At 36.0% G+C, this 23,797-nt stretch overlaps 2 protein-coding genes across 3 annotated transcripts in view; one reads left to right on the top strand and one right to left on the bottom strand.

The window, feature by feature from the left end:
• The window catches only part of WASHC4 (WASH complex subunit 4), a 60,795-nt gene extending 42,105 nt beyond the window's left edge, over nt 1-18,690 (bottom strand). Inside the window, exons 1-13 of one of the 2 annotated variants that reach the window (XM_032836490.1) lie at nt 18,544-18,690; nt 15,077-15,216; nt 13,270-13,323; nt 13,110-13,175; nt 12,206-12,251; nt 11,668-11,735; nt 8,142-8,224; nt 6,526-6,568; nt 5,719-5,822; nt 5,038-5,158; nt 2,983-3,106; nt 2,744-2,871; nt 1,796-1,956 (exon numbers count right to left, since the gene is read on the bottom strand). In XM_032836490.1, coding sequence (XP_032692381.1) covers nt 1,796-1,956; nt 2,744-2,871; nt 2,983-3,106; nt 5,038-5,158; nt 5,719-5,822; nt 6,526-6,568; nt 8,142-8,224; nt 11,668-11,735; nt 12,206-12,251; nt 13,110-13,175; nt 13,270-13,323; nt 15,077-15,216; nt 18,544-18,604 — 1,199 coding nt within the window. In that variant the 5' untranslated portion in view covers nt 18,605-18,690. The remainder of the gene's footprint in view (nt 1-1,795; nt 1,957-2,743; nt 2,872-2,982; nt 3,107-5,037; nt 5,159-5,718; nt 5,823-6,525; nt 6,569-8,141; nt 8,225-11,667; nt 11,736-12,205; nt 12,252-13,109; nt 13,176-13,269; nt 13,324-15,076; nt 15,217-18,543) is intronic. The other variant, XM_032836489.1, reaches the window with a different exon arrangement.
• A 390-nt stretch (nt 18,691-19,080) lies between these two features.
• ALDH1L2 (aldehyde dehydrogenase 1 family member L2) overlaps nt 19,081-23,797 on the top strand; it is a 65,267-nt gene continuing 60,550 nt past the window's right edge. The window contains exon 1 of the mRNA XM_032836592.1: nt 19,081-19,137. Coding sequence (XP_032692483.1) covers nt 19,111-19,137 — 27 coding nt within the window. The 5' untranslated portion in view covers nt 19,081-19,110. The remainder of the gene's footprint in view (nt 19,138-23,797) is intronic.

Raw genomic sequence — 23,797 nt, 5'->3', positions numbered from 1 at the left:
CGGATGATTAAAAGAGATGATACATGTGAAGTTCCTGAAATATTTTAGTTATTGGCTTACAGAAAGGACCAGGTTAATATTAGTTGCAACCTTTATTATTTTCCATATGAGAAGACTGCTACAGAGTTTGTATGAGACAAAGTGTTTAAAGCCTTTAGCACAATGCCTGCTACACAGAGCTCAATAATATTGGTAATTATTATGATCTGTCATCATCTTTTGGTTCTAGTTCAACCTTCTGGATCCACAGAGATCAAATCTATTCCCTCTTCTATCTGAACGCCTCTCAAATATTTAAGGAGCATTCCTCAGATTTCTCTTTGAAAGGCCAAATTATATAGAGATTCTTCAAAGGGCATGGTAGTCAGGTCTTCTGACATATCCTGACCAGCTTCTTTTAGGGTTGCTGCATTTGTGTCCCTCTTAAAACGTGACACCACCAAATACTGACTATGATCTGATGAATAAAACTTCAACAAAACTACCAATTCAGATGGCATAGATAATATAACTATCAGTTCCCACAACCCAGGTATAGTTATTAATGTAATCCAAGTATATACCGGCATTTTTAGCAACTACATCACACTGTTAAAGAACATTATGCGTCTGATAATCAAAATATTCATTTAATTACTGCTACTAAACCTGATCCCTATCTCTCCATCTTATTGGATTCATTTCCTTAAATCCAAACTATGTCTTTTTCCCTTCTTAGTTCTGTTTTAAAATGTACAAGAGAGTTCAGAAATCTCTGCTGTGAGTAATTCTGCCTAAATTGAGTAATTGTCATTTTCCACTGACTTTAATCACAGGACTTGGGAGTACTAAGAGATGCTTCAGAGGACCTCCTACATTCCTGACCTAACTCTTTCTTTCCCTACTCTGAAATAGTGGCCCTATTTCCCCTTGATGGTCGAAATCAAAAGGAAGTAGATAAACTTCCCTATTATCTTTTAACCATGTCACAAATAAAAACTGTCTCCAGCACAGGGCCAGTAGCACAGTCCTGGATCACTTGACTTAAAATCTTCATCCAGGTCAACATGTGCTCTTGGTAGTGCACTCAAGAATGTGCAGTTAATTTAAATGTTGAATCTAGGCGATGAGAACATGGAGGTCCATTATACTGTTTTCTCTATTTTGTGCATATTTGAAAATTTACATAGTAAGACTTAGACAAAATATAAGGATGTAAATATCAGAAGAAACTAAAGTTAAAAGTGTTCTTTAACTGACTAGGACTCTGATACAGGGTGAAAGTGGGATGGAGACAATTATTTTTCCCTTTAAACTTTTAGTACTTGACTTTTTAAATATGTACATATATTACTTTCATAAAAATAAAAATTTAAAAAAAGGAGTGCATCAAATTAAAATCAACTCCTAAAAACTATCACTGAATCATGAACACACAATACTTTTAATGTCATCAAATGGCGTCTACTACAGGAACTACACTTCACACAAAAAATATTTAATGTATCGATAAAAAGTTATGTGTGCATGCATCCATGTATGCAAATGCACTTATATTTAGGTACGTATGTACACACACATACATCTCCATAAAGTATAGTTTTCCTATATCTTTAACAGAGTTTAAACCTACATCATGTAAAGCAAAAAAAAAAATCCTAAAAAATAAGTCTCCTAGAGATTGTCCAACATTTTCCTCTGGTAATAAATAAATTTATTCTTATAACCAAGTGTTTTCCACATATTTTGAGTCAATATAAAATCCAAGAATATGAAGTATATAAATATATTCATTATGAGCACTTATAAAACCTACTTGGTAAGTGAGTGAGCTTTCTGCTGTAGGAACGTATCTCTGTGTACTTTAATGGCCTGAAGACTTTTTCTGTCTAGAAGTTTGGCAGCTGCTGGTATTTTCTGGATCAAAAAATTATCAGGAAACCAAATAATATTAGCAGTTAGAGTGATGGCTGGTACCTGAAATAGTAAACATAAGGAAGGGAAATTAATAAATACAGGCTAAACAATAAGCTATTTAATAGTTCTATCATATGCAATGGAAGACAATTTATAATCACTAATAGATCATGAAACATATTATTGTGCTGTGGCACAATTAAGGCACTCCAGTATCTGACGTGGAACATGAAAATAATTTTATTCTGCCTAAATATTAAATACATACACACACACACACACACACACACACAGATTTTCAGATAAAAATATGCAAAAAGCAAACAGAAACTTGAATCCTCATGACTTTTACTTTTATTCTACATTAGTGAAAAAATAAAAGACCCAAGATGGCTGGGTACTCATAGTCATGTATCACTTGATTCTACACACAAACTAAATTTTCAATTTTGAAACCAGATATTACATCATGGAAATAGCAAAGATGTAAAACCGATTTCAATTTTTTTTCTACTTCAATAATGAGAAGGGATGGTAAGAAGAGGAGAAGAATAGAAGAAAAAGAAGAGAAAAAAGTAACAGTAGTAGGAATTTAATTTATAGGAAGAAATCTGGAAAAACCTCCACAAACAGGTATTGATACGATGTGGAATTATATAGTACTTATTTCCGGGATGCCTGGTTTTTAAAAATGAATACTATAATATTATTTTTATAATTATTATAAAATATTATAAGAATTGCCACTTTTGTAAGCAGGAATAAAATACATTTTAGAATATCCAATTTTATCCAAAATCTTTTTCATCTATTGAAATTGAAAAAAATAAAAATTCCAAGTTCTTACTTTCTTACAAATGTCCAATAAAGACTTATAAAACTTCTTATCAATAGTTCGAAAAATTTGAAAGTGCAGTACAAAAAGTCCACAAATTCCAACATACTTGTCTCTCTGGTCAATTTCAGAAGGTTCTCCTTATAAAAAACAAAAGCATGAAAGAAAATTGAAACAAATAACACTTAAGTTCTACGTTCAAGGAAATGCAAACTTTAGCAACAAAAATTTAAAAATGCACTTTACATTACCGAGTTTGGCTTCTACATTTGTAAAAATTGAACGAATACTATGTGCAAATTCTTCAGCAAAAGTGCTATTTTTTGACACAGATACTCCTCCATTCAGAGAATCAAACTGCTGTTCTATACAGGCCTAAACAGGAAACATTTAAAGAGAAATTTAGACCCTGGATAGTAAACTATTAAACAGATTTAAATATAGTATGTGTGATCTACATTCATCATTCTAATTTTACTAACTATGAGGCTCAAGTTTTTACCTTAATGTCATCTAATATCTAAATCCTTTAGAATATGTATGTATGTACATATTTGAGTACCAGTTAGTGCAATAAAACTGAACCACAAATCCGTAATTCTTTTTTTTTTTTTAAGATATTTTTTATTCATTTGAGAGAGAGAGAGGGCATGAGAGGTGTAGGGTGTGGGGAGAAGGAGAAGCAGACTCGCCACTGAGCAGGGAGCCTGACTCAGGGCTCCATCCTAGGACCCAGAGATCATGACTTGAGCTAAAGGCAAGAGGCTTAACCATCTGAGCCATCCTGGCACCCCACAAATCCATAATTCTACATGAAGAGACACACAGGGATATTCAGTGATGTATAGAAGATATGTCTGATGCAGCACTGGAAAACATGTCTTGTTATTTTACTTTGCACTTTTAAGAGTAAATTTTTTCTGATTACAATTACTTTCCTAGCACTTTATTACAGAATGTATAGAAATGTCTCCTGGAGGGGCACCTGGGTGGCTCAGTCAGTTAAGTGTCTGACTTGGGCTCAGGTCATGATCCTAGAGTCCTGGGATAGAGGCCTGTGTCAGGCTGTGTGCTCAGTGTGGAGTGTGCTTATCTTCCTCCTGCCCCTCCCCTGATTCGTGCTCTCTCAGTCAAATAAATGAATAAATAAATAAAATCTTTAAAAAAAAAATCTCCTGGAAAAAGAATCAATGACAAAAAAAGACCTTCTGAATCTAATACACTAGCCATTAAACTGATATAAACAAGAGTTCAGATCGATCTGTAAAAACTGTGATCCTGAGCATAATATGATGTATAGACTTGTCAATCACTATGTTGTACACCTGAGGTTAATGTAACATTATGTGTCACCTATACATCAATTTTTTAAAAACTGTGATTATGTAAAATATATTAAAAATAACCCTGAAGGGGCACCTGGGTGGCTCAGTGGGTTAAAGCCTCTGCCTTCAGCTCAGGTCATGATCTCAGGGTCCTGGGATCGAGCCCCGCATCGGGCTCTCTGCTCAGGAGGGAGCCTGCTTCCCCCTATCCTCTCTGCCTGCCTCTCTGCCTACTTGTGATCTCTGCCTGTCAATAAATAAATATTAAAAAAAAAAAAACCCTGAAGCAGATTTTAAATATAAAAATATTGCAATTTCTGATAAATATTACCCAAAGCAGTGCTAGCCAAAAGAATTTTCTGTGATCACAGAAATATTCTACATTTGTGCTAGTAAGATAGCTAGCCACAAACTAATTATGGCTATTTTTCTCCCAGCTTCATTATGATATTATTGATATATATATAAGTTTGAAGTGTATGGTGCAATAATTAGATTACATATAGCTAGTAAGCAGTTGAAAGTGGTGGAGAAAGTGAAATTTTATTTTCTTTCATTTTAATTAATTTAAGCTTTAAAAAGCTACTAAGTGGTAGGAAGCTATCTGACTGAACAAACCCAAATTATATTCCCTGAGCCCAGGAAGAATTAACCAGACATTTAAAAGGCAGTATAACAAACCCAGATACAGAGGTTAACCACAAACATTAACATAACTGCTTAGATCTTGATCCTTGAATAGTTTTATCCTTTTACATAATTTAAAAAAAAAAAACCTCACCCCAAATATAACTAGTACTATTAATTTTTTTTACTACTTGGTACTAAAATAATTGTATTTTAGTACACTAACAATGGTTTAAGCTACAGCACTTTTAAAGAACACATATTTCAACAATATGCTATGAAAGCGTCATACTATAGTTCTGAGCTGGCTCAACTAAGGAACCCATTCAGTATAGCCTGATAAAGTGCTCATACCTGAAATATCATTCCATCAAGTAACTGCCCTTCTAGCTTCAGCAAGAACTTTTCAAATGGCTTTAGTTTTTCTTCCTGAATTCCAAATTTTGAAGGATTGTGATGGACAGATTTCAGTAACCTTATGGAAGATTAGGAGAAAGACCTTCAATTTTCCTAATAAAGTCTTCAATTGAAAATTTTTCAAGAAATCAAAATTTTATATTTGTATTTCCTGTTTGGTTCTATACATTTGAAAATCTGAATAAAAACAATGCTAATATATTTAATTTTCTAATCATACCTTTTTCTATCATCCTAAATTCAGATATTCTAGATACCAGATGAACAACATAAGACGCCTCAACTTAAACAGGTCTTAAGAATATACAGTGAAATAAAACCAGGTTCATGAAAAACAACGGTCACTTGAATAGAACCCTAGGAAAAAACAAACCTGAGTTCTAAGGTACTCAAATTAACATTCTACTATACTTTAAGAATTAGGAGGCTTTATACAAGTATAAATTTATACTCTCAAAAAATGGTTGCTGTATTCATAAAAACATTTAACATGAGATCCTTCTAAATACAGATCTCCAGGTCTTTTAAAAGATCTCCATTATTTACGTTTACTTCCTTTTTACTAATATATTAACTATACAAAGTAAGAGACTATTTTAACCATTTTAACTGGCTCACCTTTTGTACATAGTCCAGTGCTCTTTCAATGTGACATGATTATCAATAATTTCATCCAGAGTAAGCAAAACAGTTAGCAGCTCCCCCAAGTGCTCATACATAGTCTGTCAAAAAAACCTTTAATGATTATCATTTAATCACTAATTACAGGTTAAGCTTCTTAGGGATTTTTAAAGTTAAACACACTGGGCTAATTACTACTGAATTAAAGCAGTGGATAAATCAGTTTATTAATACACAGATGAAACTATTAATCCTCAGATGGAACAACAAGCCTTAAATAGAGAAACACTTTGCCCACTACTTCATCCTTAATTGTGATTTTACAGAATTGTTGAATTGTTTCACTCTCTAAAGAGACCATTTAAGAGAACCTCCACTGGCCACAACTGGGGGAAAAAAAGAGTTATACTGGGGCGCCTGGGTGGCTCAGTGGGTTAAAGTCTCTGCCTTTGGCTCAGGTCATGATCTCAGGGTCCTGGGATGGAGCCCCACATCAGGCTCTCTGCTCAGCAGGGAGCCTGCTTCCCCCTCTCTCTCTGCCTGCCTCTCTGCCTACTTGTGATCTCCGTCAGTCAAATAAATAAATAAAATCTTAAAAAAAAAAAAAAAAGAGTTATACTGATAGTGGGTCAGTAATACCTCATCAACTTCACAGATAAAATAGAAAAAAGGCAAACAACAACAACAACAACAAAAAACCTCTTTAAGAGTTTCGCTATAATTTTTTACTCCCCAACCATATAAACTCCACAGCAAACTATAGTAAAAATTATAGTTCTACAGTTCAACCTAAATTACTTTTACCTGAAAATGAACTCCAGTTGTCTCTATAATTTTGGGTGCAATCCTGTAATAAAATAACATCCAATTTAAAAAACTCCTTTTTTACCACAGTCCATTTTTATTTTAAGGAAAACACACAGCAGCAGAAGGTCTTGGGATTTTAACACCTATGTATCATTATTTAGGCTGTCATCAGCCTAAAGAGAACTAACTAACTAGAAGAGAACTAACTTGTATATGCAGAGTCAAGGCTATCCCTGCCCACACCTTACTCAATGGGCACGGAAATAACAATATGTGGCCCATGAATAACCCTAGCCATTTAAACCTAAAGGACTGAGTTTGGGATAGAGGCGGAGAAATAACAAAATTGATACTCATTTCTTTCGAAACAGTTAGAATTTCTCAATTCCCAACCAGAATCTTTGTTATCCTACCCAAACTGGCATTTGGAAACTAGTCAGATTTATTTCTGAGTTCCCATTCCTACTGAAAAACAATGCATCAACCAACATTGTACTAAAGTCAAAAGCCCTGGGATAATTCAATTTTACTTCCTAGACATCTTTTACTCAACAGTAAATAATTTAAAGTAGTACTTGTATATCAAAGGACATATAGATATTCCACAAGATAGAATATTTTAAAAATTAAATACAAAATACAAATAAATTTCATCTTTCTTGGGCGGGGTGTGGTGGTGGGGAGTACTCTCTGAATTATACATCAGGTACTGCAGGGGTTAGAGGAGCTATGCTCTCATTCCCTCCTGCCATGAGAACAGCTTCAGTGAAAGAACAGAACACAAAATAAACACCTGACTGAGGAGAAAAACATGAAAATGAGAAGCAGTTAACACAGTCTCCCAGTTTATAAAGAGAGTTAAGATGCAGCCTGGTATATAGTAAGAACAACAATGAATGGACTGGTGATCAAAGAACAGCATCTCAATTGCTGCGGAATCTCATACAATTCCTCTGGGCCTCAATTACTTCTCATAACTGAGAACCCCTTGTCATGTTACTAAACAAAGTTACAGTAAGGTCACAGTTAAATTGTAAATGGGAAAATTTTTAAGTATAAAGTATTAATTGAATGTGAGATACTACTTTGTGGTCATTAAGAACAGCAAGGTCTATGAAAATTTGATCATTTTTCCTGATTTAGAACAGTGGTTCCCAAACTCAGAAGATCATTTGAATAAAAGCAAAATTTTTTCAGCGTATATTCCCTGGTCCCACTCCCCCAGATTCTGTAGTTTAAGGAAAGTCCCATGTGATTCTAATAAGCCAGGGAACAGTCACTGTAAAGGAGAAATAAGGAGAGAGAATTTGGTACATGTTCTGATTCCATAATAGTCTTTTTCTATATAATAAAATTTAAGTATATTCTGTCAACATTCTTATTCAGACAGATAAAAGATCATTCACCACAGCAGAAACTGTCTTATTAGCCTACGTATTACACACCTAGTGTTTGAAACATTATGAGACTTCAAAGGATGGTGAATAAATGAATGAAAGAATGAATAAATAAATGAGCAAAGAGACAAAAAACTATTTCAGATAATGGCTAGTTTTAGAAAATATTCCCTGCATCTCTATTACAAATGCAAAAATATTTATAAAATCCATTACTTGTTACTGATATAGAGAACAGCCAGCTGATGGACTACGTTCATCACCACTTCATAGCACCTTGTAACAAAACAAGACAGTTCCTGAAATGACAAGTTGAGTATATGTTACGTAGTTGTTTTTTAAATGCCACCATTTCTCAACTTTATGGTAACATATTAAACAAAAGCAAAAATGTTTCCAGTTAACCTGCAGCCAGAGAACTTCAAGCATCCTTCAAGCAATCCATTCTTAACTCCTCTCCTGAACGTCAAAGTAATTTCTACTGGTTTGTTCCCATAGCATTTCACTCACACTTCTATTTTGAGTCTTGTATTTTAGTTACTCATGTAATTAACAGAGATCTTATTCCTTCTTTTAAATATCCACTGGCCAGCATGGTGGCTAACCCTCAGCTGCTTCTCAATATATTTTTGTCCTATTAAATGAACACGGAAGTGAACATCTGAATGAAAAAGCTCAAAAACTGCCAATTTAGAAAGTATGATATGAGGAAAAAGGCTCTCCCAAAGTCCCTCTGAAATAACTTCAAATGTTTATTACTTTTAACTTCATCTATAAACAAGCCTGGCACAGAGAAAGGGAAATTTTAATTATTGCAGGAATATATTTGTCATTAATTAATTAATTCGCATCTACTATGTCCCACACCTTTGGAAAACTTCTTTCAGAAGCTCTCGATGCTTAAACCTAAAAAACCAGTTTGTATCCTAAAGTATTCAAAACTTGACTAAACCCATGGCTATTCCAGATTTTAAGTTCTACGAGGGCAAGAATTTCTGTTGGTTTTGTGCACTGCTATATACCAGCACCAAGAACAGTTGCTAACGTATGCTAGGTTTATAGTTTAAAAATGGAATTTTATGCAGCTGTCAATGAGATCCAAAGTCAATTGAAAATGTTTGAAAATGAAAATAATGCATTTCAATTTTACTTAAATAACTCTAGTTTTGTCTTTCTTATTAAACTTCTAAAAGTTCAATAAAAGCAAAGAGCAGAAAATGCAGACAAACAGCACAAAGTTAAAAAAGGTAGAAACAAGTCCAGATATATAACAGACTATTTACATAAGATAGAGATATGGGGTGCCTGGGTGGCTCAGTAGGTTAAACCTCTGCCTTTGGCTCAGGTCATGATCTCAGGGTTCTGGGATCAAGCACCACATTGGGCTCTCTGCTCAGCAGGGAGCCAGCTTCCACCTCTCTCTCTGCCTGCCTCTCTGCCTACTTGTGACCTCTCTCTCTATGTCAAATAAATAAATAAAATCTTAAAAAAAAAAAGAAATAGAATGAATTAGCCAATTAAAAGACAGAGATTTTCAGATTTTCAGATTGCATAATAAAGCAAAATCCAGATACATGTGGTTTTAAAAAAACATAACTAAAACATAATGATATTGAAAGGTTGAAATATAGAAAGATAAACCAAGAAAATGTTAACTAAAACAGTGCTGAGGCAGTGAGAATATCAGACAAAATTGTTAGCACATCACAGCTATAATATATGATATACATTTATGTAACTGCATATTATATACATAATTATAGTTGAACAGGGTCAACTGCTATAACAACATAATAAAAGATTCAATTTATAAAGAATGATGAACAATTCTAAACTTGTATGCACCAAATAGAATATCCTTAAAATAAGAAATGCAAAATTTGGTAAAACTAGAGGGAGAAACTGACACATTCACTGGGACTGCAAATTACATTTCTTAGATCTCTGCCAGTAGGCTTCCTGTTAAGTACTGCCAACAGATGGCACTAAAAGGACACTAAAGATGGGAAAAGGACATCCTTTCTACTTCTTGGTGCTTTGGGATTTTTACAGGTGGTATATGATTTAATTGACAGTTAAATGATTCAAGAACCACACAGAATGATGCAGAACTCTAACCCACACTCCTGAAATCATACAGGACTGTATTTCCAACAAAGTAAAAGCATGAAACATACCTAACTCCTAGTAGGGGTGGAGAAGGAAAGGGATACAAAGACCTAAGTCTAAATTCCTTTCAAAGACTTTGGGAATTTTTTTCTCTCTTTCTGAGGTTACATTTATTAATGTGTAAAAATAAGAGAAAAATGATTACTTCACTAGGATGCTCTGAACATTAAATATGAAACATTCCTAGTAATTCATGTGTCAATGTCATAATAAATGCCTTAATAATGTCATTAGCTAAAAGGCAGTATAGGTTTGGCCCATCTCCAAAGTGCATCAATCAAAACAATGAGGGAAAATTTCAATATACCTTTAGTCAGAAAAACATACAAATAATATCTTCCAGACCCTACAAAGATGTTAATCATACCCCCAGTTATTTAACTCAAGACCTTATAGTTCATTTTGACACCTGGGAAATCATCAGGTCTTCTAGAAACTTCCCAAAGTTCTTGTTTTTTCCCCTTATAGCCTTAACTTCCACAATAAGTACTCTTGGTGTTTTTACCAACATAACCCAGGCAAGAGCAGTTCACCCCAGCAATGGCAGTTTGCTCCACCTCCAGCTTCTTTCAAACTCCAGAACCGACCTTGTATTGCCCTCTCAGAGGTGCCAGCCAGCCAGGCAGCAGCACTGCCTCATTCACAAGTATAAGCAACAACTACACAGGGCTCCTGCTCCAAGCTCCCATATTCTGGTAACCCCAATCCTTCCTCCTTTTCCCCTTCCTCTGGATGACCTCACTGTCCTCTTTTCTTTCAACCCTCCAACACTTATATAATCAATCCTCTATATCAAATCACCTCTTCTGAAGCTGTGATTCGTTTTCTGGACTAGCCCCTGACTGACACATAACACAATAGAGGTCAAGTTCAACAAAAATGCTCTCAATTACAACAAGGAGACAAAAAAGGGTAGTAAAGATATAAGTGAACTGAATAATATGTTAGTATGCTTGATTCAGTGAAATACATCAAGTCTTGAACTTAATCAGGAGGTAGGGGGAGTTTTTCCTTATCTCCAATTTTTGCTTTTTTCATATGGTTTTAGCATTGTTTTTATAATGGAGAGAGAAGAAATGGGAAGTTCTTTCATTTTTTTCACAAAACTAAACCAAAGACCTAGAATAACTAAAACTGCAGTGATGAAAACATCTGGTTTGAAATGTTTGAAACATCTGGTTAGAAGCATCAAGTGCTACTTTTAAAAACCTTATCATTGCTCATGTACTAGCTTAACCATCTCCACTAACAAGTTTTTCTGGCATAAATTATCTTCCTACCCGGCATAAAGTTTAAGTTATTTTAAAAGGCATGGTGACAAATTGTTCACAAATTAAATTATTACAAAACAAAAAACAAAATCAAAACCTTACTTTGAGACCTTATTTCTATAAAATGCTATGAAAACACTTCACGAATTATAACCTCTTAAACTACAATCCAATGTCTACTTAGTGTTTTACCATTCAAAGTACTTATTCTTAGCATCTGAAGGTTTCAGAAATCTTTTTAATTTTGTGTAATTCACCAAACTTAAAAAAAAAACAAACAATGGAAAGTAAAAAACAGTCACCTGTAAGAATGAAATAAATCTTCCCATTTGAATTTGGCAATCACCTTCCACCATGCTGGAATCTGTAGCTTTAAAAGGCAACATGAAGAATCTTATTTCAGTTTTTTAATTTAAACTTAGTCAAGACCCAAAAAGAAAAATAAATACAATTTTTATTCATTAGTATATCTTTTAATCTGCATAATATTAAAAACAGAATTTTTATACTGAAAAGAAACATAAGACAGTCATTAATCCTTCAATTAAAAATAACCATCTGTTTCACTATTTAACAAATTCAAGGGAAATCCTTATCTAGTCACAGTTCTTTTTAACTTACAAAAATATCACAAATAGATTTTAGAGAATTTGCTACTGCTCCATCACTCAGGTTTATTCCACCTGCTTATCAAACAAATAAACCAACAAAAAATTTGAATGCTTATTTTCTCAAGGTATACATTAATTAATCACGGTAGTCCTAGAACTGTCAACTTTTCATTCATTTCAATCTCAAAAAAGGCATCATGACACTATAATATGAAATTTTAAAACTTACCTCCTTCTCCATAAAACAAGAGACCATTATAAAATTTAGTTTCTGCCTGTTTAAAAAAAATTAAATAATTTTAAAGGTTGCTGTCTTGTTTTTAAATTCCTAGGCTCTCTTAACTATCTATATTTAATAATAATCAGAGGACTATATCACATATACAAACTCATTTAAATTCAAAAACTGCTTACAAAACAGGTAAATTCAATTGATCTTTAGAATACCAAAGATATCGTTGATACTCAAAGTTATTTCTCAGTTTCTTTACCCCTGCTTTTGTCTTTTCTGACCTAATTGTCCTACATCTTCCCACTAGTTCATGGGAGATAGAAAGCAATCACATAGTATCAAAAAGGTACAGAGAAAAGAGGAAGTTTACCAACTTCTACCAGAGTTTTAATGACCTGTGGCTAAGAAAATGCAAAACATATTAAAAATTCAAAGCTTTTTTTAAAAAAATCAGTTATATTTATTATATCTAGGGACACCTGGCTGGCTTAGTCAGTAGAGCATGTAACTCTTGATCGTGAGTTCAAGATCCATGTTGGGTGTGGAGACTACTAAAAAAAAAAAAATGTAAAAAATCAATTATATCTAGAAAGCCAGTATATATGGCAAATAACACAGACTTGGAAGGTATATAGACCCAGGCTCAAACAGTTACTACCAGTAAAATTAAGCCTGTTTCCTCATCTATTCCTCACATTATCTGCCTCTCATTCTAAGTATGAACAGAGTTAGTATGGTGTCTGGCACACCGTTAGTACACTCAGTGAATGGTAACCACTATTATTAGTATTCAATAAAAAATTAATTCAACATGCATTAAATCTTTATGTACACTATACATATAAGCACAAATTTGCTTTTAAAATCATGTTTTTAACAACTTAAGAGTACAAATAATTACCTCATATTTTAATTTCTTGATTTCACAACAAAGTGCAGCATAAACAGTGATGACTTTGTTCAAGACCTAGTTTCATGAATAAAAACATAAAATAAAAAGATGAGTTATAGCAGAAAGCTAAAGCATTTTAAAAATAGATTTTTAGTTAAGAAATCTATACCTTGTTTTCAGTCTTTATGAGTTCCAATAGGGAAGACTGTTCATAAGGCAAAAGCTATAGAAACAAAGGGAAAAAATCATTTTTAATTTGAAAAAAATCATGGAAATTTTAAATATACAAATCGAGTCTAACTCCATTCTATTTAAACCTGTGTTGGACTCTGTACTTAGCACTAACACACACTGGAGACTGATGGCTAATGGGTATAGGATTTCTTTCGCAGGTGGTAAAAAGATTCTTCAGTTGGGTCTGGTGATGACTGCTGCACAATTCTGTCAATACTCTAAAACCCAAAGAACTGCATGATATGTGAATTTCAAGAATATGAGACACATGGGGCACCTGGGTGGCTCAGTGGGTTAAGCTTCTGCCCTCTGCTCCCGTCATGATCTGAGTGCTGGGATGGAGCCCTCCACTGGGCTCTCTGCTTGGCGGGGAGCCTGCTTCCCCCTCTCTGTCTGCCTACTTGTGATCTCTCTCTGTCAAATAAATAAATAAAATCTTTAAAAAAAAAAAAGAATATGAGACATGTGAATTTCAAGAAAACTGTTACTAAAAAAGTCAATATGTAACTCAGAACAGTGTCTAATACATAATAAATGTTCAGTAAATATTAATTATTACTTAAGTGGTAACAGGCTATAGTTTCAAAGATAAAACAAGATAGAATGATTTAAAAAAAAATTAGAAAAAGATAGAATGATCTCAAAATGGAACAGAGGAGTGAATTATTTTATTTTATTAAAGATTTTATTCATTTACTTGAGACAGAGAGCATAAGCAGGGGAGAAGAGGGAGAAGCAGACTCCCTCCCAAAATGGGCAGGAAGCCCAACATGGGGCTTGATCCCAGGACCCTGGGACCATAACCTGAGTCGAAGGCAGATGCTTAACTGACCAAGCCAACCAGGCACCCCAGGAGTGGCTTATTTTATACATTAAAAAATTACTCCTACATAAAATTCTACTACTGAAACTAGTATTACAGTACATGTTAACAAACTTGAATTTAAATAACAACTTAAAAAAAAAAAATTACTTCCACATTAAGATACCCTAAATGGCATAAGGGAAAATGATGGAAATCTTCTATATATTCATTAGAATATGAGTGATATGGATATATGTGTTTGACAGAAATTCACTGAACATTATATTGTAAATCTATGCATTTCACTGTATGTAAAATAATCTCAATAAGGAACAAATAAAGTTTGAATATTCTATTCCAACCTGTTCGTTTTCTTGATGAAAAACAAAGGCTACCCCAGAAGTCTGTCATTCATTAAAAACAAAACAAACAAACAAAAAAACACACATCTGCCTAGCTTCAAGATAAGGAAATTAACAATTTTTCTCCAAGTTTCTTTTAGTTCTCCAGATTCCAAATAATGAAAATATACAGTTGACCTTTGAACAACACAGGTTTGGATGGCGTGGGTCCACTTAGATGCAGGTTTATCTTTTTATAAATACAGTACAGTACTATAAATGTATTTTCTTTGTGATTTTATAACATTTTCTTTTCTCTAGCTTACTGTAAGAATATAATACACAATACATACATGAAATATGTGTTAATTGATTGTTTATGTTATTGGTAAGGCTTTTGGTCAACAGCAGCCTATAAGTTAAGTTTGGAGAGTCTCAAGTTCTATGCAGATTTTCAACTGCTTGGGAAGTCAGCACTCCTAACCCCCACACTATTCAAGGGCCAAATGTATATTCCATTTTTTAATACCATGTCTTCAAAATATAGTATGTCCTGAAAATGTATACGTAAATTAAAAAATATAACAAAATCAAACCTTTAATGCTATTGGATCAAGATTGAAATCCCAAACATCACCAATTGAATCATCCAGTGCATCCTCAATTCTTCTCAATTGAGATGTATACTCCTCAAGAAACTTCCCATAATTCTTAAGTTGGACTTCAGCATGAATTTCTAAATTTCAATTTTAAAATATTATGTAAGATGTACAAGTAATAAATTGCAGGACATTTATTTCAAATAATCTCAAAAGTCACAACAAGGTAGTTACTAAGCATTTTTAAATGTACTACTCTAGTATGTCTGGACTTCTTGAAAATAAAATTTCAAAGTTAAACAATAATTCAGCTTTTAATCTTTTCCAAATAATAAAATAATTTTAAAACCTATAGATGTTAACCATAACCATAACTTTGGTTAACCATAAACCATAACTTTAAAGCACTATGAAAAAATTAATGTCTCATTTATCCCATAAGCTGGGGCTTTTAAACAATTTGAATAATGTCTTAGACAACTCAACATCTTGATTCTAAGTTTTAGTCATAAATAACTCTTTTGCAAAAATAAATAAATAAATAAGACCTGAATAAGTATAAAAATCTGTGTTGTCATAGAAGCAAAATTTAAAAACATAATCCTTAAGTCTCTATAGTGTAAATTGTCTAAAAATACATCTAAATATTGTTTTTAAAAGTTTTAAATCTGCTTTATCATAATGAATGTTATTTCTGTAATGCCAAAAACTTACTAAGATATTTTAATTATTTAACTCTCATAATAGGGCTGGAAAAGCCAGTAAAGAACACTGAGTACAGAATACTGTGCTTATGGGAAGGGCGCAGATGTCCATCAACAGATGAATGGATAAAGAAGATGTGGTGTGTGTACACACACACATACACACACACACACACACACACACACACACACACACAATGGAATATTACACAGCCATCAAAAATGAAATCTTGACATCTCCAATGACATGGATAAACTAGAGAGTATTATGCTAAGCAAAATAAGTCAACCAGAGAAAGACAATTATCATATGATCTCACTGATATGTGGAATTTAGGAAACAAGGCAGAGGATCACAGGGGAGAGAGGAAAAAATGAAATAAGAGGAAACCGAGAGGGTGACAAACCATAAGAGACAAACTGAGGGTTGCTGGAGGGGAGAGGGATGGGAGGGATGAGGTAAGTGGTGATGGACCCCGGGGAGGGTATGTCTTGTAATGAGTACTGGGTGTTATATAAGACTGATGAATCACAGATATCTGCTTGATGTCTGAAACAAGTAATACATTATATGTTAATTAATTTAAAATTTTAAAAAGAATGAAAAAAGATACTGTGCTAATATTTAACAAATTTCCACATTAAATAGATGACTAAGGAGTCATTGGAATAAACTAAACAATAGAAGTATGTCTAGTCATCAAAGTTAATAAAGAAAGGGAACATTCTATATACACATAAGAATTCACTATTGCAAAGGCAGCAAATCCAATTCAGCCTCTTTTATTGATATGAACAACTATTCAATCATTGTCTAAAAAAAGGTAAAATTATTGTCTCCTCAAATCAGCAATACAAAGCAATTCTTAGATAAAGTACATTCTGACTAAAGATAAAGACCTAGCTCTCCAATCACCCTTATTCTGGCACTAATGCTCCCTATCAGGTGGATCAATTATTAAAATTGCTATCTGGTTATAGCATTAATCTAAGCAATTCTGGAAGACAGTCTAGATAGGATTCATAGCACAAAAATTAACAAAACCGGGCACACCGAACGGATGGGAATTCTTCTCTTCCCTAAAGCTCAAATTAAATAACTGCTAGAGATTCTTGAAATCGCAAGTACATGCCTAATTCTCATTTACATGGGAAATAACCAAAGCTGCATTTAATCAGCAAATGAGTTCTTAATGACAATGCCAGAAAAGCATGCTGGCATTCGGTCTGTTTGGGAAGTCACAAAAGAGTAAGCAAGAGAAAACCTGCAGTAACATTAAAGTTTCTTGCTGATAAAATAATGAATAGTTGTAAAAATAGTAAAAATTACAATAAAAAGATTTGAAATAAGGAATCCACGGTGATTCTTCAAGAGTAAAATCCCAGAAACCCTATTTACAGGCTCATCTCTACATTCTTTATTATCTTTCCATCCCTAATGCCTAGTACAGTCCCTGATATGGTCTGTTGACCGAATCACATCATTCTACTCTCAGCTGAACCGTTTTCAAACCTAGCAACTTACTTTCATCACAATTTTTTGAAGATAAGGAAGTAGGAGAACTCTGTCCATAAAACTCCATACATGAAAAGGTGCAGTTCACTCTGTAACAGTAAATACAGAGTCCTCTCCACAAAAAAGTTAAAGGAATTTGTCATTACCACCAAGATTTTTTTTTAATGCTGCACAAGAGCTAATACCTTATGGAATGTTTTATGAAAAACTGCAAACCATTATGAATTAAGCTCATGCTTCTCTGAGACGCTACTAAAACCTAATTACATGTAAGTTTTTACACAATTCTTTGTAAAGTTAAGCAAAATTCACGTGGAATTTTTAAAAACTACATTCACCTTCTTAAAAAAAAAATTACATTCACCTTTTGGGAAACTGCGTTTCAAAAAACAAATTCACAAGCAGTAGGTCCCAATCTCTCCTATATCACTTAAACGGAAGAGACAGATTACCAACTTGTATTAATCTTAAGTAGAGTTTCACTAAAATAATTATTTGCCTCTAACTTTTGCTGCATGGAACTTAATCTGGTACGGTTCTTTGACTTCTAAGTTCAAAATGAAACAATTCGATTTTGTGAAGTAAAAGTTGCTTAATTTTTGAAGCCTTTCTAGGTGCAATGGAAGCTCTATGGCATCCCTGAAAAACACCACTTATCGTAAGTAAAAGGCATAGGAGGAGATAAATTGACATTCGCTTGCTTATTTTTACCGTGTGAAGAGCGCTTTCTCCCTGTCTTGTACGTTGTATGAATATGCAGAAAAAAAATACTCAAACTTCCAAAAGTTGATTGGAGGAAAAGTAGAAAAACAGGAAAGCGAAAACAGGAACCCGACCTCTGCCCGTTCTAGAACTGAACGCTCAGCACAGGTGGCGAAAGCGCCGTGAGGCCGGAGGCAAGGCCAGCCTCGGCTACCCGGGCTACTGGGCCCTGGGCGCGCCCCGCCCGGCCCCAGGCTGTGGACAGCCCACGCCGCTGCTCTGGGTACCGCGGGCTGCAACCGGGAGCCGCCGCCCCAGACGCCAAGCCCTGCCTCGCCCGGCCTGACGCACCGCCACCGGTACCCCAACCCCGAAAGTAACGTTCGAGAGCGCGTCCCTCTCGCACCCCAAGCGGCAGCAAGTGTCCCGGACCGGAGGGCTGCTTGGGGACCACGACGCAGAGCCCTCCCGCAGGAGCGCTGCCGGAGCTGAGGCGGGCCGGGGAGCATCCACCCGCAGCCCTTGCCCCGCAGCTCTCTTACTCTGTGAGCCGTCGTCAACGCGGTCGAACTCCCAGTCGGGGGAAAGAGTCTCCACCGCCATCACCCCGGCACCCCCCCCCAGTCACAGCCCCAACCAGCCCGGGCGACCGCGGCGGCCTCACCCCGGCGGCTGTCACGGCACGTGACTTCCGGCCCCAGCCCGGGCCCCGCCCCCGCTCGCGAGGGCAGGCCGGTCTCAAGGCCCCAGCGAGCCGCGGGGGCTGCTGGGAAAGCGAGTCGGCTGGGGTGGCCAGAGGCGGCCGTTACATCTTCCGCGGCACTCGCGGCGTCCTCCCGTGGTGACTTGGGCCTCGACACCACTCACTTCACATCTCAAGCCATATCGATGCCTTGACTTCGCCCTGCTGTCCCCAGGCCATTTTTAATACCTGGGCAGTTGTTCCATCAGTCTAGCCTGGGAAGGGTAAAAGTGATGGGGTAGTGGCTCAACAGGAGGGCGTGGTCCTCGAGTAGGTCGCTGTCCAGGCGCTAAGAAGCAGCAGGAACTGCCAACGCCCTCTCCGTCACCACCATCCGAGCTCCTGCGTCGCTCCTCTTGCAAGCCCTATGCTGAATGTTCTTGAGAATAAAACGGTGTGTGAGAGGCGGAGGTACTTTACGAACACCCTAGCGAGGAATTTTACTACTCTGCTTACCTTGCCCTCACGGATCCTCCGCCCTCTCCTCTTAAAAAGGCAGAGAGGGAAGAAGAAGCGCTATTTAAGTGTATTCTAAAATGCTCCTACGTGCTAACTGGCTTTTCCGCAAGCGGGGAACTATGTTACCCAGTAATTCTACATGTATACGGATGTTTGCACAGTAGCGTTCATTGCTGCATGGTCTTTAATACATATTACTGTATGTATACTAATGAAATGATCTTAAAATGCATCAATAGGGAATAATGACATAAAATTTAATACATCCATATTATGAAATACGTTTGTAGAGACATGGGAAACTGACAGAAGGTGATTGCGGAGTAATGTGTATTTGTGGTTACATTTATACTCATGTAAACGTGTTTGTGCATATGTGGGTGTAATTGCATAGAAAGAGAGCGCAAATCTCACTAACAGGATAGTGGTCTACTGGGAGAGTATGTGTTAGAGATTAAAAAGTCCCCCACTGGGCTCCTTGCTCAGCAGGGAACCTGCTTCTCTCTCTGCCTGCTGACTACCCCTCCCCCAGCTTGTGTACTCTCTTTCTCTCTCTGACAAATAAATACATAAAATCTGTTTTTAAAAAGCATACCTTAGAAAAATCTTTTGGGGCGGCGGGGTGGCTCAGTTGGTTGAGCAACTGCCTTCAGCTCAGGTCATGATCCTGGAGTCGCAGAATCGAGTCCCGCATTGGGCTCCCAGCTCCGCGGAGAGTCGGCTTCTCTCTCTGACCTTCTCACCTCTCATGCTCTCTCTCACTGTCTCTCTCTCAAATAAATAAAAAATCTTTAAAAAAAAAAAAGAAAAATCTTTTAATTAGCATGTTAAAGTAATTGACAAGAGCACATCTAGAAATGGACAAGCAAAAAGTAGTCAAGTAAACCTACTTGCAGTTAAAAACTAAGAGAAGTAGACAAAGTATAATAATTACTTTAAAAGATCTGAAAGAGGGGCGTCTGGGTGGCTCAGTGGGTTAAGCCTCTGCCTTCGACTCAGATCATGATCTCAGAGTCCTGGGATCGAGCCCCGCATCGGGCTCTCTGCTCAACGGGGAGTCGGCTTCCCTCTCTCTCTCACTGCCTGCCTCTCTGCCTACTTGTGATCTCTGTCAAATTAAAAAAAAGAGAGATCTGAGAGATAATGAAGTCTGAAAAGCACAGCAAAATGATTCAGAATTCTGAGTGTACTCAGAATTTACTATTAAGAATTATGAGTTTGTGGTTTTCTGCCTGACAGTGTCCCTGACCCCTTCAAGTCAAGAGATGAAACACTGTCCTACCAGCTCAAGGGGGCAGCAAACCAAGTTCAGAATTGTTGGAAGTGAAACTGGAAATTTGGGGGAGCATCCTGAAGCAAGGGACCCAGAGAGGAGATGAGATTCAAAACCTTAGTGTAAGCATTGCACAGATCCCTGGTTAACCATCAAACTACGTGCAGAGAGCCTACTGAAATCACAGTCAAGAGTCCTTAAAAACACCTGCACTAGGTGAAAGGCATGCTTGCTGCCCTTTTGGTGATGCATATATTCCCCACCAGATGTGCACCTTGGGTAGGAAAAACCTGAAGCCCTGTGGGTTCCAGACGGCAGAAAACAGAGGTTGGGCTGGCAGAGCAGCTTGAAATTTGGAAGAGAAAACTGATAATCAAGGGAATTACTAAGGAGGTGAACCCCCAAATCTGAGCAAAAACGTTGGCCAAACTGTTGTCTAAATGAATTGAACAGAAATATAAGCTGCTCCCCTCTGCAGGGTTTGAGTCCAAGCAAATTCACTCTTTTCTAAATAAAGTCCCCTGAGGCGCCTGGGTGGCACAGTCGGTTAAGTGTCTGACTCTTGGTTTCGGATCAGGCCCTGATCTCAAGGTCATGAGAAGGATCACTGAGTTGGATTCTGTCTGTGCTCAGCATGGAGTCTGCTGGAGAGTCTCTCTCCCTGTTCCTCTGCCCCGCCTGCTCATTCTCCCTCTCTACCTCTCTCTCAAATAAATAAGTAAATCATAAAAAAATAATAAATCAATCAACCAAACCCCCAGTAGTTTTTTTTTTTAAGAATGTAACAGAATCCAGACCATGAATTAACTTTTTTCCTTTCTTTTTTTGGGGGTGGGTGAACAATAAAATTTAATTAACCAAAACCTGACAGAATAGAAAAAAACAATAAATGTAATTATAGTTGGAAATCTTAATACTTCTCTCAATATTTCATATGACAAACAGAATATAAGAGAATAAAGAATTGAACAATACTCAACCAACTTTCTTTAGATCATATTTACAAAACATTCTACACGACAACAGTAAAAGCAGACATTTTTTTCCAAGTATACAAGGAAGGCCATTTTCTAGGTCATTAAACAAATTTCAATGCATTTGAATGGACTGAAATGTGATGATTATATTCTTTGACTGCAATGGAATCACATAGAAATCAATAACAGAAGAATCTCTTCTGTTCTGGAAAATCCCTAAACTTGAGCACAAGTCACCAGGGCATTGTGCAGAATGAAGAAAATCTACAAAGTTATATACTATGAGATTCCATTCATTTGATAGTCTTGAAAAGATAAAACCACAGTGACAGAGAACAGACAGAGATTCTCAAGGTGAGAAGGGTGGTTTGGTTAGCCATGACTGCAAAGGGCCAAGGGAGTTTTGGGGTAGGGAATGGAATGGTTCTGTATCCTGACTACAGTATTATTACATGAATCTTTATATACATTAAAACTCATAGAACAATACAGCAAAAATGAAATCAATTTAATTGTATATTAATTTTAAAACATGTAGTGGTGGGATGGGCCTTCGCATGTGTTTGGCTTCAGGACTCAAATGATGTCAGGTCTTGGATTTTCACTATTTCTTTTCTATCTCTTCCACAATTTTTGCTACATTCTTTAGGACCCATAGGGTAGCTCTTGGTAGCTTCAGGTTCACATTATCACAACACCAAAAGTGATGCAAATGGTACACTTAACTGAAAGTTGAAACAGAAGTCCTAGAATTAGATCTTGCTGGACTTCATTAGCCTTACTAGGATCTTGTACATAATTTGAACCAATCATCATAATTAAGGGGATGGGAGAGATGTACTAATTGGCTTAGTGCAGGTCGTATGCCCCACCCCTGAATCCCAGTGGGATAAGGGGGAAAGAAAACTTCATAGGAACCACAAGGCCTAAGACAGGGGGAGAAGCAGATCCTCACATGGAAGGGAGGATACTGTTATCCTGAAAAGTGGATTTTAGATGGTAGGTCGAAAAAGCAATACCTAGTTTGTACACCAGCCAGTCATTTGGTCATTTGCAGTCAAGCAGATCACACTGTTGCTATTTGCCAAGTACTAGAGCAAATAATTATTTAGTTATTACAATAGTATGCTTTTTTCTTTTTAGTGTTTGGGTGGGTTTTAAAAAATCATCCTATCTGAATCTTTTTATTTTATGGCTCTCTCTTATAAGAATTTTGTTTTTGAAGCAATGACAATCTTTGCCTTTTAATTGAAGAGTTTAGCCCATTTTCATTTACTGCAATTACTGGTATATTTAGACTTAACCCTAACATTTTACTAATTTCTTTTCATTTTCCCCCCAGCTATTCTGTTTCTTTCTCTCTCCTTTCTCTCCTTCTTTTCAACTGATTTTTAAAAATCATTCTACATATTACCTTGATAATTTTACACTCTGTTAACTTGGTAGTTATATATGGTCATTGTATATAGTCATTAGGGTTTTCTATATATAGTATCCTGTCATCTACAAATAGTGACCGTTTTACTTCTTCCTTACCAATTTGGATGCCTTTTATTTCTTCTTCTTGTCTGATTACTGCACCTTGGACTTCCAGTAGTATGTTGAATGAAAGTGAGGAGAGTGGACACCCTTGTCTTATTCCTTATCCTAGAGGAAAAGCTTAGAGTTTTTCGCCATTGAGTATAATGTTAGTTATGAGCTTTTTTATATATATGGCCTTTATTGTATTGAGGTATAGTCCCTCTAAACCCACTTTGTTGAAACTTTTTGTCCTGAGTGGATGCTGTATTTTGTCAAATGCTTTTTCTGCATCTATTTGAGATGATTGTGTGGTTTTTATCCTTACTCCTGTTAATGTGATGTATTACATTAATTGATTTGCAAATATTGAGCCACCCTTGTAGCCCTTGAATAAAACCCACTTAACCATGCTGAATGATTTTTTTAAAGATATTGTTGAATTTGGCTTGTTAATATTTTGTTGAAGATTTTTGCATCTATGTTCATCAGAGATATTGGCCTGTAATTACTTCTCTTGTCATGTCTTGGTCTGGTTTTGGTATCAGGGTAATGCTGGGCTCTTAGAATGAATCTGGAAGTTTTCCTGCCTCAGATTCTCTCAACTTTTTGTTAGGGAGACACAAAAATGACTTTATTTCACCTTCATTTTTGCTGTGTCTAGAAATCTAGGTTGGCAGGGCTTTTCTGTTTGTCAAACTTGAATTGCCTCTGGTCTAACCACTAGTTATCAGGAGAAAAATATCTTTAATTCTTACAGAAGAAAATCTTAGACATCATTATGTGGATAGACATAAGGTCTACATTTCCTGAAGCTAGGAGTTAGA

This window comes from Lontra canadensis, unplaced genomic scaffold (assembly GCF_010015895.1).
Source record: "Lontra canadensis isolate GAN:19392208 unplaced genomic scaffold, GSC_riverotter_1.0 scaffold93, whole genome shotgun sequence".
Classification (NCBI taxonomy): domain Eukaryota; kingdom Metazoa; phylum Chordata; class Mammalia; order Carnivora; family Mustelidae; genus Lontra; species Lontra canadensis.
The sequence above is the reverse complement of the archived record's forward strand: the minus strand, read 5'-3'. Positions and strand labels throughout refer to the sequence as shown.